At 47.0% G+C, this 14,317-nt stretch overlaps 2 protein-coding genes across 2 annotated transcripts; both read left to right on the forward strand.

Annotated features, from left to right (window-relative positions):
• Positions 1–1,260: 1,260 nt before the first annotated feature.
• LOC116998662 (UDP-glucuronosyltransferase 1-6-like) lies at positions 1,261–5,885 on the forward strand. The gene is made up of 3 exons (XM_033064662.1): positions 1,261–1,634; positions 3,968–4,850; positions 5,790–5,885. The coding sequence occupies exons 1-3, from the start codon at positions 1,261–1,263 to the stop codon at positions 5,883–5,885; spliced, it is 1,353 nt and encodes a 450-aa protein (XP_032920553.1).
• Positions 5,886–10,706: 4,821 nt separating this feature from the next.
• On the forward strand, positions 10,707–13,583 carry LOC116998663 (UDP-glucuronosyltransferase 1-6-like). Its single transcript, XM_033064663.1, has 4 exons — positions 10,707–11,555; positions 12,054–12,200; positions 12,782–12,916; positions 13,539–13,583. Exons 1-4 carry the CDS (start codon positions 10,707–10,709, stop codon positions 13,581–13,583), a joined length of 1,176 nt encoding a protein of 391 aa, XP_032920554.1.
• The last annotated feature ends 734 nt before the right edge of the window (positions 13,584–14,317 follow it).

Consider the following 14,317-nt stretch of genomic DNA (forward strand, 5'->3'; position numbering starts at 1 on the left):
CCAGAAGAGTAGGAGAACTGCCAGAGAAGGAGGGGGGAACAGGGGAGGGACAGCAGCTGGAAAGGGAGGTGCTGTTTACAGGTGACATCGTGGGAACAGATGATGTCATGGGAATGGGAGGCGAAGCTGGTGGAAAGGAAGAGGAGGTATCTGGGGAAGAGGCGGAGTTTGAGGATGGGGAGGAGGAGGGGTGTGGGCAGGGGTGGGGTCAGGGATAAGGGGTTGAGGGAACAGGGTGAAAGGAATTCTGGAAGACGAAACACAAGGGAGGGGCCAAACTATGTGGCTTCCACCATCTTGTGTCTCTCGGGGGTCATTTTGAGTGGCAAGGGAGGATTCAGGGAAAATTTGGGAATCTCTTTTGGGGGCATTAACTTGAACTGGAGGATTAACAACTGAGAAAGAGAGGTGTCAGAAAGGGTCCTTGACAACCTGGCCATCACTATCAAGGCAAGGGTACTGAGAAGGCTGTGGGGGGCCAGGGAGTTGGTGGCTGTCCTGAGCTGCATTGGGGTTTGCCTCGCAAACCTCCAAGTGCATGAGACAAGGGTTTTGGGTCAGGGGATGGGAGAGCTGGGGGGGTTAGTTCAAGCTTTTCCTCCACTTCCCTTTTCTTAACTAACACTGACCAAATTAGCACAAATAATGAGAAGGATTTAGCAATCAAGGCATCCCCTTTATTTGTCAACTCTGTTAATTTGCTCCCAACTCCCCTCTGCTGTGCTGACAGTTTAGCACTGATATTTCTTGATCTTAAGCTACGGCAGCACAACAAAATCCTCCCTCTGCTGCATCAAAACTCAACAAACTAAAGATAAGAATCCAGGGCCAGTTTCAGGGACAGGGAGCTGTCCGCAGCCAACTGTCATGGCCTGTAGGTTTGTAGGACCACTTCCTTCCCCAGACGGCAATGCAGCCTTCCCTCTACTTTTGGAACACCCTCAGCCAAACGTGGAAAATACAGTAACTTCACGACCAGGAGGCGCACCGGCCTATAAGGAGTTGGCAAATTTCGCAACTTTGTAGATCAGATAAGGCGCACTGGACTATAGGACGCACTTTTTTTTTTGCAGCGAGGCTCTGCCCCCAGCTTTCCCCATGCAGTTGCTGGCTGAGGCCCCGCCACAACCCGGCAACCATGGGCCCCCGGGCCCGCCTGGACCCAGTGGGACCGGGCTATGCCCGCCGCCGCTGCATGCAGCATCCCCGGGGCCGGGGCATGCCTACCGCGGTTCCGTGGAGGGTCCCCAGGACCGAGCTATGACCGCCGCCACTCTGTGCAGCATCCCTGGAGCCGGGGCATGCCCACCGCTGCTCCATGGAGTGTCCCCGAGGCTGGGGAATGCCCGCGGCTGCTCCGTGGAGCGTCCCCGGGGCCAGGCTATGTCCGCCACTGCTCCATGCAGCATCCCTGGGGCCCCGCTGCTCCGGGAGTTCCCTGGCACTCTGGGTGACCCGATGCCGGCGGGCCCCCCCCGTGCTGGGGACGCCCCAATGCCGGCAGACCTGCCCCACGGGGCCACCTCCCCGATGCCGGTGGCTTTGCCCACCCCGCCCAGGCTGCGCTACCGCCCTTTCCCTCCCCCGCGCGACCGCTGCCCCGATGCCGCTGGGCTTACCCCGGCCCAGCGCTGGCCTGATGCCGCCGCCGGGTGGGCTCTGCTCGGCTGGGGACTGTTGCAGGCTCACACTTCTGGGTTGGCAAATGTCGCAACTTTGTACATCAGATAAGGCGCACCGGACTATAAGGCACACTTCCATGTTTGGGGAAAAATTTTAGTCAAAAGGGTGCACCTTATAGTCTTGAAATTACTGTACTCACCCTTCTTTTGATCCACTGGATAGGGGCTGCAGGGTAAGTCTTTCTTCAAGGAGGTGTTTCTCGTGTGCTAGAGGTTTATCACTTCTTCCCCCTGAAAGAGCTGCCGGACAAAGCTTTCGGTCAGCTGCAATCAGAGGCAACTGATGACCAGAACTTTCTTGGATTATAATCCACTGTTCGTCCATGGGGTCTGATGACCGGGGCCCCTGCAGTCAGAGCCAGCTGACACATTGGCAGGATCTGCACTCACTTTGCCACTACGTCCCCATGCTGAGAGCGGGTCATACTCGGGAGCAGGAGGACCTGAGGTGTGGCTACACCAATTTCTCTACAACCATTTTGGCTGTTGGTCTGCGCTCTGAGGAGGCAAGGAGGAGGGGGTGGTCTTTTGCATAGGATAAAAGAGGATTTAATACTGTGGCATTTTAGGGGGCAAAAGACAAAAATGTGAGTGTGCAACAGCTGAAACATGGGGGAGGTTCAAGGGCAGGGTACAAATCATCAGCAAATTGGAGAAATTCTGGACAGGGGTAAAAGGCAGGGTTCACAAAACATCTTCCAACGAGGGAGATAGGGTGGGAAATTGTGACATGGACTAATGAGATGTGGAGTTTTGGGGCATTTCCGAAGGGGCGTTCCAAGCAGGGGGTTGGCACAAGGTAGGGTAGACAGGGAATTTAGAGTAGATTGACAAGGTGGGTGGGAGATTATAATTTGGACCAAACCATTAACTTGGGCAATAACAGAACCTTCTAATAACAAGAAGTACACTGCAACAGGAAGGTGTCACACCTTCTCCTAGATTTTGTCTTGCTCACAATCCATGAAAAGGGTTTTCAAGACAGCAACCAAATGTAGGAGACTGTATGAGGCTGTAGAGGGCAGGCTAGTCGGGACAAAAGGCAAGATCTCTGAGGGCTGGTCTTTGAACTTTGGGTTATTGCAAAAGGGCGTGGGTAAAGAGGGCCCTGCCGGGAGCTGCCAGTCGCAGCTCAGAGCAGGGCAGAAAGAGTGGGGGGATAGTAAGAGTTTAGAGGGCTAAGGGTTGTAAGAGGTAAGAGGGTGGTAAGAGTGGGAAGTAAGAGGTGAGAGAGAGACCTAAGAGTAGGAACTAATAGCAGGAAGTAAGAGAGCGAGTTTCCTGTTTCAATGCAATAAATCTTATTCTGTGTTGAATATTCTAATTTCCACTAACCAATATAATAAAATATGCAAATCCTATAGCATTTACATACAGTCTCTAAGAATCATTACATTACCATACTGTGTTACACTTTAAACTCTACAAACTACTCTTTGGTCGTCCCCTTCTGCCAAGCTAGCAGGGTCTTCTCTGACCTTTGGACCTGCACTGCAGCAGAAGGCATTGTTCAATAACAGGGGGATTACTTTCAACCAGCCATCCTATTGTCTTCTAGTTATTTAGTAAGTAAGGTTTGGTATCCGAAAGATGGCTTTCATTTCAATCTCGCTTATGGTTTCCATATACTCAGAATCTTTTACTAGGCAATCATGTTTATAACGTTTTCCTAATTCATATTTCCCAAGAACCAAAGATCAGAATTCCTTCTTTGTGTCCCTGTTCTGACCTCCGCTCCCTTGGTTTGCCCTGAACCTACCCATTAGTTCATATTTTTGGTGTGGTGACAGGTGAAAAAAAACCAATCTGGGTTGTTCTCCTCAGATTTGGAATTGCGTGGTACATCCTACTGGCTGTGACATCTTCGTAAAGGATACAGGTTTGGCTGCTTCCAGGGGATGGGAATTCAACATCAGCCTCGTGTCCTAAGGAACGGAGTTGCATCCGTTCTGCTGGGTGTATTTTTATTATTTTTCTCACCATGTATTTACCAGGTCAGTGGTTTTAACCACAAACCTGACATGTTACAACATGACATCCTACTCTTGGTGTCACAGATTTATTGCTGACAGCTCTTATTTCTGACAGACGTTGAAGCTTAAACATTAACAGAAAGTACAAATGTGTTCCTGAGCACACAGTTTCCCTCCCAGGAACGTAGGCAAAATCACAGGCAAATCACAAACATATTGGGAAGTTAAATATTAATTTCTGTAGGCAATAAATTCCCTGCTTAGTCTGCATGGACCATCCTGTAAAGGACTGCGTGGATCCCTCCGGAGCAGGACCCTCTGGTTCACTCCCACCAAAATGGCTCTTTTTTACGGAGGTACTTGGATATTTCTCCTCCTGACACTGTCTTTAATGCTGGCTGAATGTGGCAAGATCCTGGTGGTACCTCAGGATGGAAGTCATTGGCTCAGCATGCGCCCAGTGGTGGAGAAACTGCAGCAGAAGGGACACGAAGTTGTTGTGGTTGTGCCTGCAACCAGTCTGTATATGAAGTCAAAGGAGCCTCAGAATTACACAGTGAAAGTGTATCCAATACCTTATACGGATGAATACTTGGGTGAAATGCTCAAAACCTTTGTTAATGCTCATTTTATTGAACAATCTGTTTGGAATGTTGTTCTTACCTCGTACCAAAGCACAATAGAAATTTCCTCGGTCTTCTTCACCAACTGTAAGAGCCTTCTGCAGAACGAGGAGCTGATGCAGTTCTTGAAAGAGAGCAACTTTGACGTGGTTTTCACTGATCCCATCCTGATGTGTGGGCCCCTGGTGTCTGAGTATCTTTCTGTTCCTTCCGTCTACTTCCTGCGGGGCTTTCCCTGTGGAATGGATTCTGCTGCTACCCAGTGTCCAAGCCCTCCTTCCTATGTGCCCAGGTTATTCTTGGATAATTCAGACAGCATGATGTTTTCCCAACGGGTGAAGAACATGCTGGTCAATCTGCTGGAACTCTTTTACTGTAAGCCTATCTATGATAAATTTGAAGAACTTGCATATGAGCTTTTCAAAAAGAAAGTGACAGCAACAGAACTCCTGAGCCGTGGATCCTTGTGGCTGATGAGATACGATTTTGTGTTTGAGTTCCCCAGACCAGTGATGCCAAACATGGCTTTTATTGGAGGGATTAACTGTGCTCAGAAGAAAAATCTGTCCCAGGTACAAAATTCTGTTTGTTTTTTATATTGAAAAGGCAAAAATATAAATGTGTAATAGAATGGCAGAATGGTTTGGGTTGAAAGGGACCTTAATGATTATCTTGTTCCAACATCCTGCCATCCTGGGCAAGGGATGTCACTCACATCCTTACATCAAATCCTGACTGACAACAGCTTGGTGTTTAAAGATAGAAATCCTGCATGATGCAGAAATGTTATTTCCTAATACCAGCATTCAGATAATATCACATCCTGCGAGACCTAAAGCTTTATCAGACTTAATTAGGACAATTTAAGTGGCATGTAGCTTTTATGCAAATGATAATCTCTTTGTTGAACTGAGGAATTTTGGTATCCTTCTTTCTCAGCTGTCTTCTGGACTGTCAGTTCCTACTTCCATATGTCCAGTTTCCTTTCATTCAGTGACGGTTATAGAACTGAATATTTCACTGTATTCTATCACAACTAGATTGATTTCTTTCCATATGCCCTTAAGGTCGAGTTGTCAATATTTGAACCCCAAAAGAAATCCTTTTTCCAGTTCCATCCACCTCTTCTTTTGTACGTCATTGATTTAGGTTTTAATCTTTTCTGGGTATGGCTGTCTCCAGGAAATTTCCATTTGTGTACCAGCCTTCACGTACTCATTTGGCAGCCTTGTCTGAGGTTATGGTCCATCTTCTGTGAAACTCCTTGCTCTGAGCAGTTGGACAATTCCTATTAAGCTAATCTATGTTGTAAACTACTAATACGGGATCACCATAGGTGATGGAGCTGCTGCTCCTATTGGATGATGGGTTCTCATCAAAGTCCCAGATTTCCTGCCAATCTTGGGAAACTGCGTGGAAAAAAATGTTCCAACTTTAAATCAAAAAGCTCCAAAATGCCTTGGAGAAGGAAATTGTTTCCCATATTCACCTATTTCTAAACTTTTTAAAAGGTTATCACCAGCATTAAACCCTCAGCCATTTATAACCAAGAAGGACCTGGACACAGGGTTGAGGTCATGAACTGGTCCAACATTGACCATGAATGATTAATGATTTGTAGTGAGAGAGATGGTGTTGGTTTGGGTTATCTGGGGTGCAAGGGTGAAATGCTTTTTTGCAACTTCATTTTATACCTGATAGGATAAGGATTTAGGGTAAAGTTATATGGAGAGATGTGGAAACATTTTCTGCTGGTAGTTCATCTTCCAAAAGTGCAAGTTTGTATTAGGGAAAATTAGTTTTTCTCATGGTTTTGGCTGTTGAAAAAAATGGAAAACTCAAACCACAGGTAGTGTAATAACAGTATTAATAATTTTTTTCCTGTGAGTTACATTTTACTGTAGTACTTGCATCAGTTTAATTAGGAACTACAGTGACTCAGCAGTGGAAGGGTCACCAAACTTGGCTTTCCGCTAAGGAGGGAAAAGGCAAAATAAACCACCTACAATCCAAACCTGTGAATCATTAACTACAGCGTTAACACATAGCACAACAGAATAAATGCACCCATCAGTTGTTTTCCAAAGCACCTTCAGGCTACAACCTGCAGGAGAAATCTCTTGCACAGCCTCTACTCTGACCAAAACAACATGGCTTTGAGGCTTTGCTGTGCCTGGATTTCCATCCTCCTCCTCCTGCCCGACCTCTTGTCTGGAGGGAAGCTCCCAGTGGTGCCCATGGTGGGAAGCCACTGGCTGAGCATGAAAGATGTGGTGGAGGAGCTGAGCCAGAGAGGGCATGAGGTGGTGGTGCTGGTTCCTGAGGTGACCTGGCAGTTAGAGACGACGCAGAACTACAAGGTGGTCACACATCCAGTGAGTCAACCCCTGGAAGAGCTGGATAATGTTTTCCAGGAATATGTTGCTTTGCACCTGACAGAGAAGCCTTTCCCCCTCAATGCACTGGTGATGTATAAAGCCTCGGTGCATGTATTCAGCACCTTCTTTGGGCAGTGCAAGGACTTGTTCCGCAGCCAGGAGACCCTGAGGTTCCTCAACCAAAGCGGCTTTGATGCCATCCTGACAGATCCTGCCTTCATGTGTGGGACCATCCTCGCCCACCATCTCTCCCTTCCTTTTGTGTTCTTAATGCGGGGATTCCCTTGCAACCTGCACTTTTCAGCCCCACAGAGCCCAAGCCCTCTGTCCTACATCCCCAGAATATTCAGCTTCAACTCAGACCGCATGACTTTCTTCCAGCGGGTGGAGAACGCCCTGATTTCCCTCCTGGAACTTGACTATTGCAATGGTCTCTATGCAGAAGCACTTAAGCTTTCCTCAGAAGTTCTGCAGAGAGATGTGTCCCTCACAGACCTTGTGAACTCTGCAGCTATTTGGCTCTTGCTTTCTGTCTGTGCCGTCTCCCACCTGTCCTGCATAGGCCCACTCCAGAAATTGCTTTTGCATGTCTGAGGGTGTTTCCTCCATGTCCAGTGTGATGGAGTGGAGGTCCTTAGTGTAGTAACAGCACTCTTTGGATGTCATGAGACAAATCCCTTTGCCTCAGGCTGTAAGGATGTGTTTCTCCCTACTGTGAATGCGCTGGGAGTCCCACCACCATTTATGACTAAATTGGAAAAACTTTGTGCTGATGGTAGTTTTTCATCGTGAGGACTTCTTCTTTAGCACCGTCCAAAAGGCTTTGCTCTGGCATTGCGTTTCCTTTTACAAAGACAAAACATTCCTGCAATGCAATTAGTGGAAGGAGGTGCACTCACTTTACAACTACGCCCTGCACGAAGTGTGGGTCATACCCTGGGAGCAGGAGGACCTGAGAGCATTTTCTCCAGAGCAGTTTTGGGTGTCGGTCTGTGTTCTGAGGAGGCAAGGAGGAGGCGGTGGTCTCTTGAGGTCTTTTGCACAGGATAAAAGAGGATTTTATACTGTGGCGTTTTAGGAGGCAAAAGACAAAAATGTGAGTGTGCAACAACTGAAATATGGGGGAGGTTGAAGGGCAGGGTACAAATCATCAGCAAATTGGAGAAATTCTGGACAGGGGTAAAAGGCAGGGTTCACAAAACATCTTCCAACGACGGAGGTAGGCAGGGAAATTGTGTGACATGGACTAATGAGATGTGAAGTTTTAGGGCGTTTCCAAAGGGGTGTTCCAAGCAGGGGGTTGGCACAAGGTAGGATTGAGAGGGAATTCAGGGTAGATTGACAAAGTGGGTGGGTGGGTATAATTTGGACCAAACCATTAACTTGGGCAATAACAGAACCTTCTAGTAACAAGAAGTAAACTGCAACAGGAAGGTGTCACACCTTCTCCTAGATTTTGTCTTGCTCACAATCCATGAAAAGGGTTTTCAAGACAAACTAAAGACCATAATTCCCTCTTTGTGTCCCTGTACTGGCCTCCTCTCCCTTTGTTTGCCCTTAACCCATCCATGAGTTCACATTTTTGGTGTAGTGCCAGGTGAAAAAAAGCCAGTCGGGATTGTTCATCTCAGATTTGGGATTGTGTTGTACATCCTGGTGGTTGTGATATCTTCCATAAATCCCTTCTCCTTTCAACTGCAGTGAAGGTTATAGGACTGAAGATTTTGCTTTTTTCTATCCCACCCATCCACTAGATTGATTCCTTTCCATCTGACTTTATGGTCAAGTTGTCAATATATGTGCCCCAAAGTAAATCCTTTTCCAGTTCCATTCATCTCTTTTTTTGTACATCATTTAATTAAGTTTTAACCTTTTCAGTGTATGGCTTTTTTCTGGAGATTTCCATTTGGGCTTTTTGTACCAACCTTCTCATGTTCATTTGGCAGCCTTGTCTGAGGTTATGGCCTGTCTTCCGTGCATCTTCTTCCTCTGAGCGATTGGACAATTTTAATTAGACGAATCCATGTTGTAAACTACCAATATGGGATCAGTGTAGGTGATGGACCTGCCATTCCTCTTGGAGGGCAAGTTCACATCAAAGTCCAAGATTTCCCACCAGACTTGGAAAAATCATACAGAAACTGCATGGGAAGAAATGCTCCAACAAGGATTTAAATCAAAAAGCTCCAAAAGGCCTTGGAGAAGGAAATTGTTTCCCATATTCAACTATTTCTTAACTGTTTTGAGAGGTTATCGTCAGCATTAAACCCTCAGCCATTTTTAACCAAGAAGGACCTGGACACAGGGTTGAGGTCATGAACTGGCCCAACATTGGCCATGAATGGAACCCACACTATCTGTGAATGATACATGATTTGTAGTGAGAGAGGTGTTGTTGGTCTTTGTTATCTGGGGTACAAGGGTGAAATGGTCTTTTGCAACTTCATTTTATACTTGATATGGTAAGAGGTCAGGTTAAAGTTATATGGAGAGATGAGGAAATATTTTCTGCTGGCTGCTGATCTTCCAAAAAATGCAACTTTCATTTAAGGAAAGACAAATTTGTCTCAGGGTTTTGATTTTTGAAAATAGGTTCAAAATTCATACGCCAGGTACTGCAAAAACACTGATTTCTCTTTTTAATCTTTACTGTAAGTTATGTCTCACTCTATTACTTGCTGCGGTTTCATTTGGAAATAAAATGCTTTGGAAAATGCTAAATTACTTCAGTCTGTGACAAGTCTTTCAGCCTCCTGTGACAATGATGGAAAACCATCCTTTTAGTGCTCTCTTGATAGGCAGAGTTCTCCCATGTGGGGTCAGCAGTGTTTCTAAGCAGCCACTCTGTGGCTGCATTTTCTTCACGAATTTTCCCTGCATTTTGTCATCAGAGCTTGGGCGTGGTAGGCTGGTGGCAAGAAGTGCCACAAAGCTGGGTCCTGCTGAGGAAGGAAGGTGGCATTGAACCAATAACCTTAGTGTGGTGTGTGTGAAGGTGACACACCTTTCTTGACTTCAAGCCACCTTTGGAGTTCAAACCTGCCCTTAATTGTTCCTAATCATTTATTGCTTTCTGTGACCTTGTCGTTAAGCTCTGATGACCTGAAATGAGAGAAGAGACCAAAGGGTAGGGGAAGAGGCAGAGCACAGCTACAAAAGGAGGCAAAACAGCCCTGGCCTCTCTGGTTCTCAGCCAAGTCCAAGACTTCCCACCAGGCCTGGGAAGAACCATGCGGAAATTGCGTGGTAAAAAACAGTTCCAACATGCATTTAAAACAAAAAGCTCCAGAATGTCTTGGAGAAGGAAATTGTTTCCCATATTCACCTACTTCTAAACTTTTTTTGAGAGATTATCACCAGCGTTAAACCCTCAGCCATTTTTAACCAAGAAGGACCTGGACACAGGGTTGAGGTAATGAACTGTCCCAACATTGGCCATGAATGGAGCCCTCATTGGCCATGAATGATACATGATTTGTAGTGAGAGAGGTGTTGTTGGTCTTTGTTATCTGGGGTACAAGGGTGAAATGGTCTTTTGCAACTTCATTTTATACCTGATAGGATAAGGGTTTAGGTTAAAGTTATATGGACAGATGAGGAAACATTTTCTGCTGGCAACTTATCTTCTAAAAAAATGCAAATTACATTAGGGAAAATTAATTTTGTCAGGTTTTGATTTTTGAAAAAATCACTGTAATAAAAGTGCTTTTTTATATTAATTATATTTTATATTATTATGTTAATTATATTAATGACATTATATTACTTATATCAATCTTTCCTATAATTTATGTTTTACTGAATACTTGCATCAGTTTCATTAGGAACTACAGTGACTCAGCAGTGGAAGGGTCACCTAACTTGCATTTGCAAGTAAGGAGGGAAAAGTTCAAATAAACCAGCTAAAATCCAAAGCTGTGAATCATTAACTACAGCGTTAACACATAGCACAACACAATAAATGCACCCATCAGTTGCTTTCCAACGCACCTTCAGGCTACAACCTGCAGGAGAAATCTCTTCCACAGTCCATGCTCTGACCACAGCCACATGGCTTTGAGGCTTTGCTGTGCCTGGATTCCCATCCTCCTCCTCCTGCCCGGCCTCTCGGCTGGAGGGAAGCTCCTGGTGGTGCCCATGGTGGGAAGCCACTGGCTGAGCATGCAGGAGGTGGTGGAGGAGCTGAGCCAGAGAGGGCATGAGGTGGTGGTGCTGGTTCCTGAGGTGACCTGGCAGTTAGAGACGACGCAGAACTACAAGGTGGTCACATACCCAGTGAGTCAGCCCCTGGAAGAGCTGGATAATGCCTTCCGGGAAAACGTCGTTGTGACCATGACAGAGAAGCCTTTCCCCCTCAATGCGCTGGCGATCTACAGAGCCACAGTGCACACTTTCAACACCTTCTTTGGGCAGTGCAAGGACTTGTTCCGCAGCCAGGAGACCCTGAGGTTCCTCAACCAAAGCGGCTTTGATGCCATCCTGACAGATCCTGCCTTCATGTGTGGGACCATCCTCGCCCACCATCTCTCCCTTCCTTTTGTGTTCTTAATGCGGGGATTCCCTTGCAACCTGCACTTTTCAGCCCCACAGAGCCCAAGCCCTCTGTCCTACATCCCGAGACTCTTCAGCTTCAACTCGGACCGCATGACTTTTTTCCAGCGAGTGGAAAACGCCCTGATTTCCCTCCTGGAACTTGACTATTGCAATGGTCTCTATGCAGAAGCACTTAAACTTTCCTCAGAAGTTCTGCAGAGAGATGTGTCCCTCACAGACCTTGTGAACTCCGCTGCTGTTTGGCTCATGAGGTTTGACTTTGTGTTTGAGTACCCCAGGCCAGTGATGCCCAACATGGTCTTTGTTGGGGGGATCAACTGTGCTAAGAAGAAACCACTGCCTAAGGTAATGTTCCTGTTCCTTCTAATAGTGTATTTCCCAATGAAAAGTCATTACTTGTTGCAGGAAGTTTATTGCTATTAATGTTTTTTTTTTTTTTAATTTTTCTTAATGATTCAGTTCAACTCTGTTGGTGTAGTTGTTTTCCACAGGCTGAAATCAAATAACCTTGATAGAGACTTCTTTGAATTAATGAGGGTTTTGTAACAAAGCAAACTTAAATGGGATTTTATCCTTTAGATGGAAATTACTGTCCTCAGTGAATGTGTATTAAGCACCAGCCTGATCCAGGTTCATTTTAATGGTTTCGGACATATACTGCAATTTCACGACCATAAGGCTCACCAGACTCTAAGGTGCACCTCTGGGAGTTGGCAAATTTTGCAACTTTATACATTATATAAGGTGCACCGGACTATAAGGTGCACTTTTTTTTTGCAGTGAGGATCCGCCCCCAGCTCCCCCCGCATGGCTGCTGTCTGAGCCCCCGCTTCTACCCTGCAGCCATGGGCCCCCGGGCTCGCCTGTACCCAGCAGCCGCGGCGCCACGGGCCCCTGGACTCGCCTCCACCCGGCAGCCCCGGCTCCATCTCCACCCGGCTCCCACGGCCCTCCCGGGTTCCCCCTGCGGCTCACGGCTCACAGTTCCGGGTTGGCAAATTTCTGAACTTTTACCCATATATAAGGCGCACTGGACTATAAGGCGCACTTCCGGGTTCAGGCGAAAATTTTAGTCAAAAGGGTGTGCCTTATAGTCATGAAATTACTGTATTTCTTTTATCTGATCAGACTCTCAAGAGTCGTCTTTTGTATTTAACTACCAGCTCATAAGTTTAAGTTTATTCACTTTTGTTCTATTTTCATGATAATTATTTCCACACTGGCTGTCTTGGTTAAGGTGCTCCTGTTAGCAAGGGTGTAATATAAATGTCGCATTGAAATGGCAAGAAGTACAGTAATTTCACTGTTATAAGCCGCACCATTTTGACTAAAATTTTGATCCCAACCTGGAAAGGCAGCTTACACTCAAATGTGGCTAATATGTGAAAAAATTTCTGAAATTTCAAAACCAGGAAGTGCAAGCCGAGGTGCCGAGCCGAGCACCTGCCAGTAAAACCCAGGATTGTGCGATTGTTACAAATTAGTTACTCTGTTGTGTGGTGGGTAGAGGCGGGATCTGTGCCAGCAGCGTGGGGGGGGAGGCAGGGGGCTCCCTCCTGATGGCCCCACAGCCGGAGGGGAAGGCGAGGGAGCTACGTGTCTGCATCCCACCGCCACTGCGGGAGCAGGCGGGGGGCTCCGTACCTGCCTGCAACTGGTGCCGCAGGAGCGGGTCAGGGGCTCCGTCCTGCCTGCCACAGGAGCGGGTGGGAGGCTCCATACCCATCTGCTGCCGAGTGGCTGCGCCGAGCTGGGCCACCTGGCCCCATTGGCAGCCCCGAGTGGGCCGAGCCTGCATGGCCCCGAGCCGAGCCAGTAAACCCCGCCACCCCATGATTCTGTTACTAATTGGCAACTTTGTTGCATGCTGGTCCTCACTGCTGTTGACAGAGTGGCTTATAATCAGGTATATAATCAGGTGTGGCTTATGTGTGGACAAAGAGCTAAAGGTTGCCAACACCAGGAGATGCGGCTTATAATCAGGTGCAGCTTGTAATTGTGAAATTACTGTAATCTTGCAGTCGTGGATTTGAATGCAGAACTCATTTTAGACCTACTCCTTGACAGCTGCTTTTACCAGAATTGTTCTTCAGGGCTGGTAAAGATAATATGGAAATCTGAATCTATTTGAATAGTAACTATGCAATCTCTAAAATGGTAGCACTGGAGATTTCTTTCCAGGCACAAAGCAGGACACAAATCTCTTTCCTAGGAAATTGCTCCCACACTTCTGAATTGTGTTCACACAATATCTCTGCCCAGTATCTTTTAGCTGAAGGGGTGGGGATTTTCTTTCTTCTTTCAGATTTCTTTTATGCTCTTTGACAGGCTTATGAAGAGCCCTCAAAACCTGATAAGCAAGGCAAAGAATAATGCTATTAACTAGAATGTTAGGATAAAATTATATCTAAGGTAATCTATCGTGTTAGGGCTCACCAGAGTGGCACTAGTTTGTGATTTAAGTGGCAAATTAAGTGGCAGATTCTTTAAACTGCTGGTTGCACAACATAAGACTTAAAGTTTATATTCTCAAGCCTTCCCTCATTTTTTCCCTGCCAGCTTCTGTCTTCACACTCTGTTAGGTGAAAATAAAGTTCCACAGCAGGAAAAATCTTCTGTATTTCTCCTTTCTTCAGTCTCTTTTCTAGCTACAGTAATTTCATGAATACAAGCCGCAGCAATTTGACAAAAATTTTGGTGGAAACCCGGAAGTGCGGCTAATACTCGGGGGCGGCTAATATGTGAATAATTTTCTGACATTTACAACCCCAGACGTGCCAGCCAGGGCGCTGAGCCAAGCACCTGCCAGTAAAAGCCAGCATTCCGCGATTGTTACAGTGTTACTCTGTTGCCCTGGCTCCCTGCAGGTAGCACAGGGGGCGGGGAGAGAGGCGGGAGAGCTCTCTTCCCTCCTCTGCCGCAGCCCAGGGGAGAGACGGGGGGAGCCCGCGCCACCATTGCCGCGGCTCGGGGAGCTGACGGGAGCCCCGCGCTGCCATTGCCGTGGCTCGGGAAGGCGGGGGGGGGCTTTGCCCCCGCCCTCCGCCGCCATGGCGGGAGCAGTGGGTGCTTCATGCCCGGCCGGCGCCGCGGCGCGAGCAGGGCGC

Source organism: Catharus ustulatus, chromosome 7, assembly GCF_009819885.2.
Source record: "Catharus ustulatus isolate bCatUst1 chromosome 7, bCatUst1.pri.v2, whole genome shotgun sequence".
NCBI classification, from domain to species: domain Eukaryota; kingdom Metazoa; phylum Chordata; class Aves; order Passeriformes; family Turdidae; genus Catharus; species Catharus ustulatus.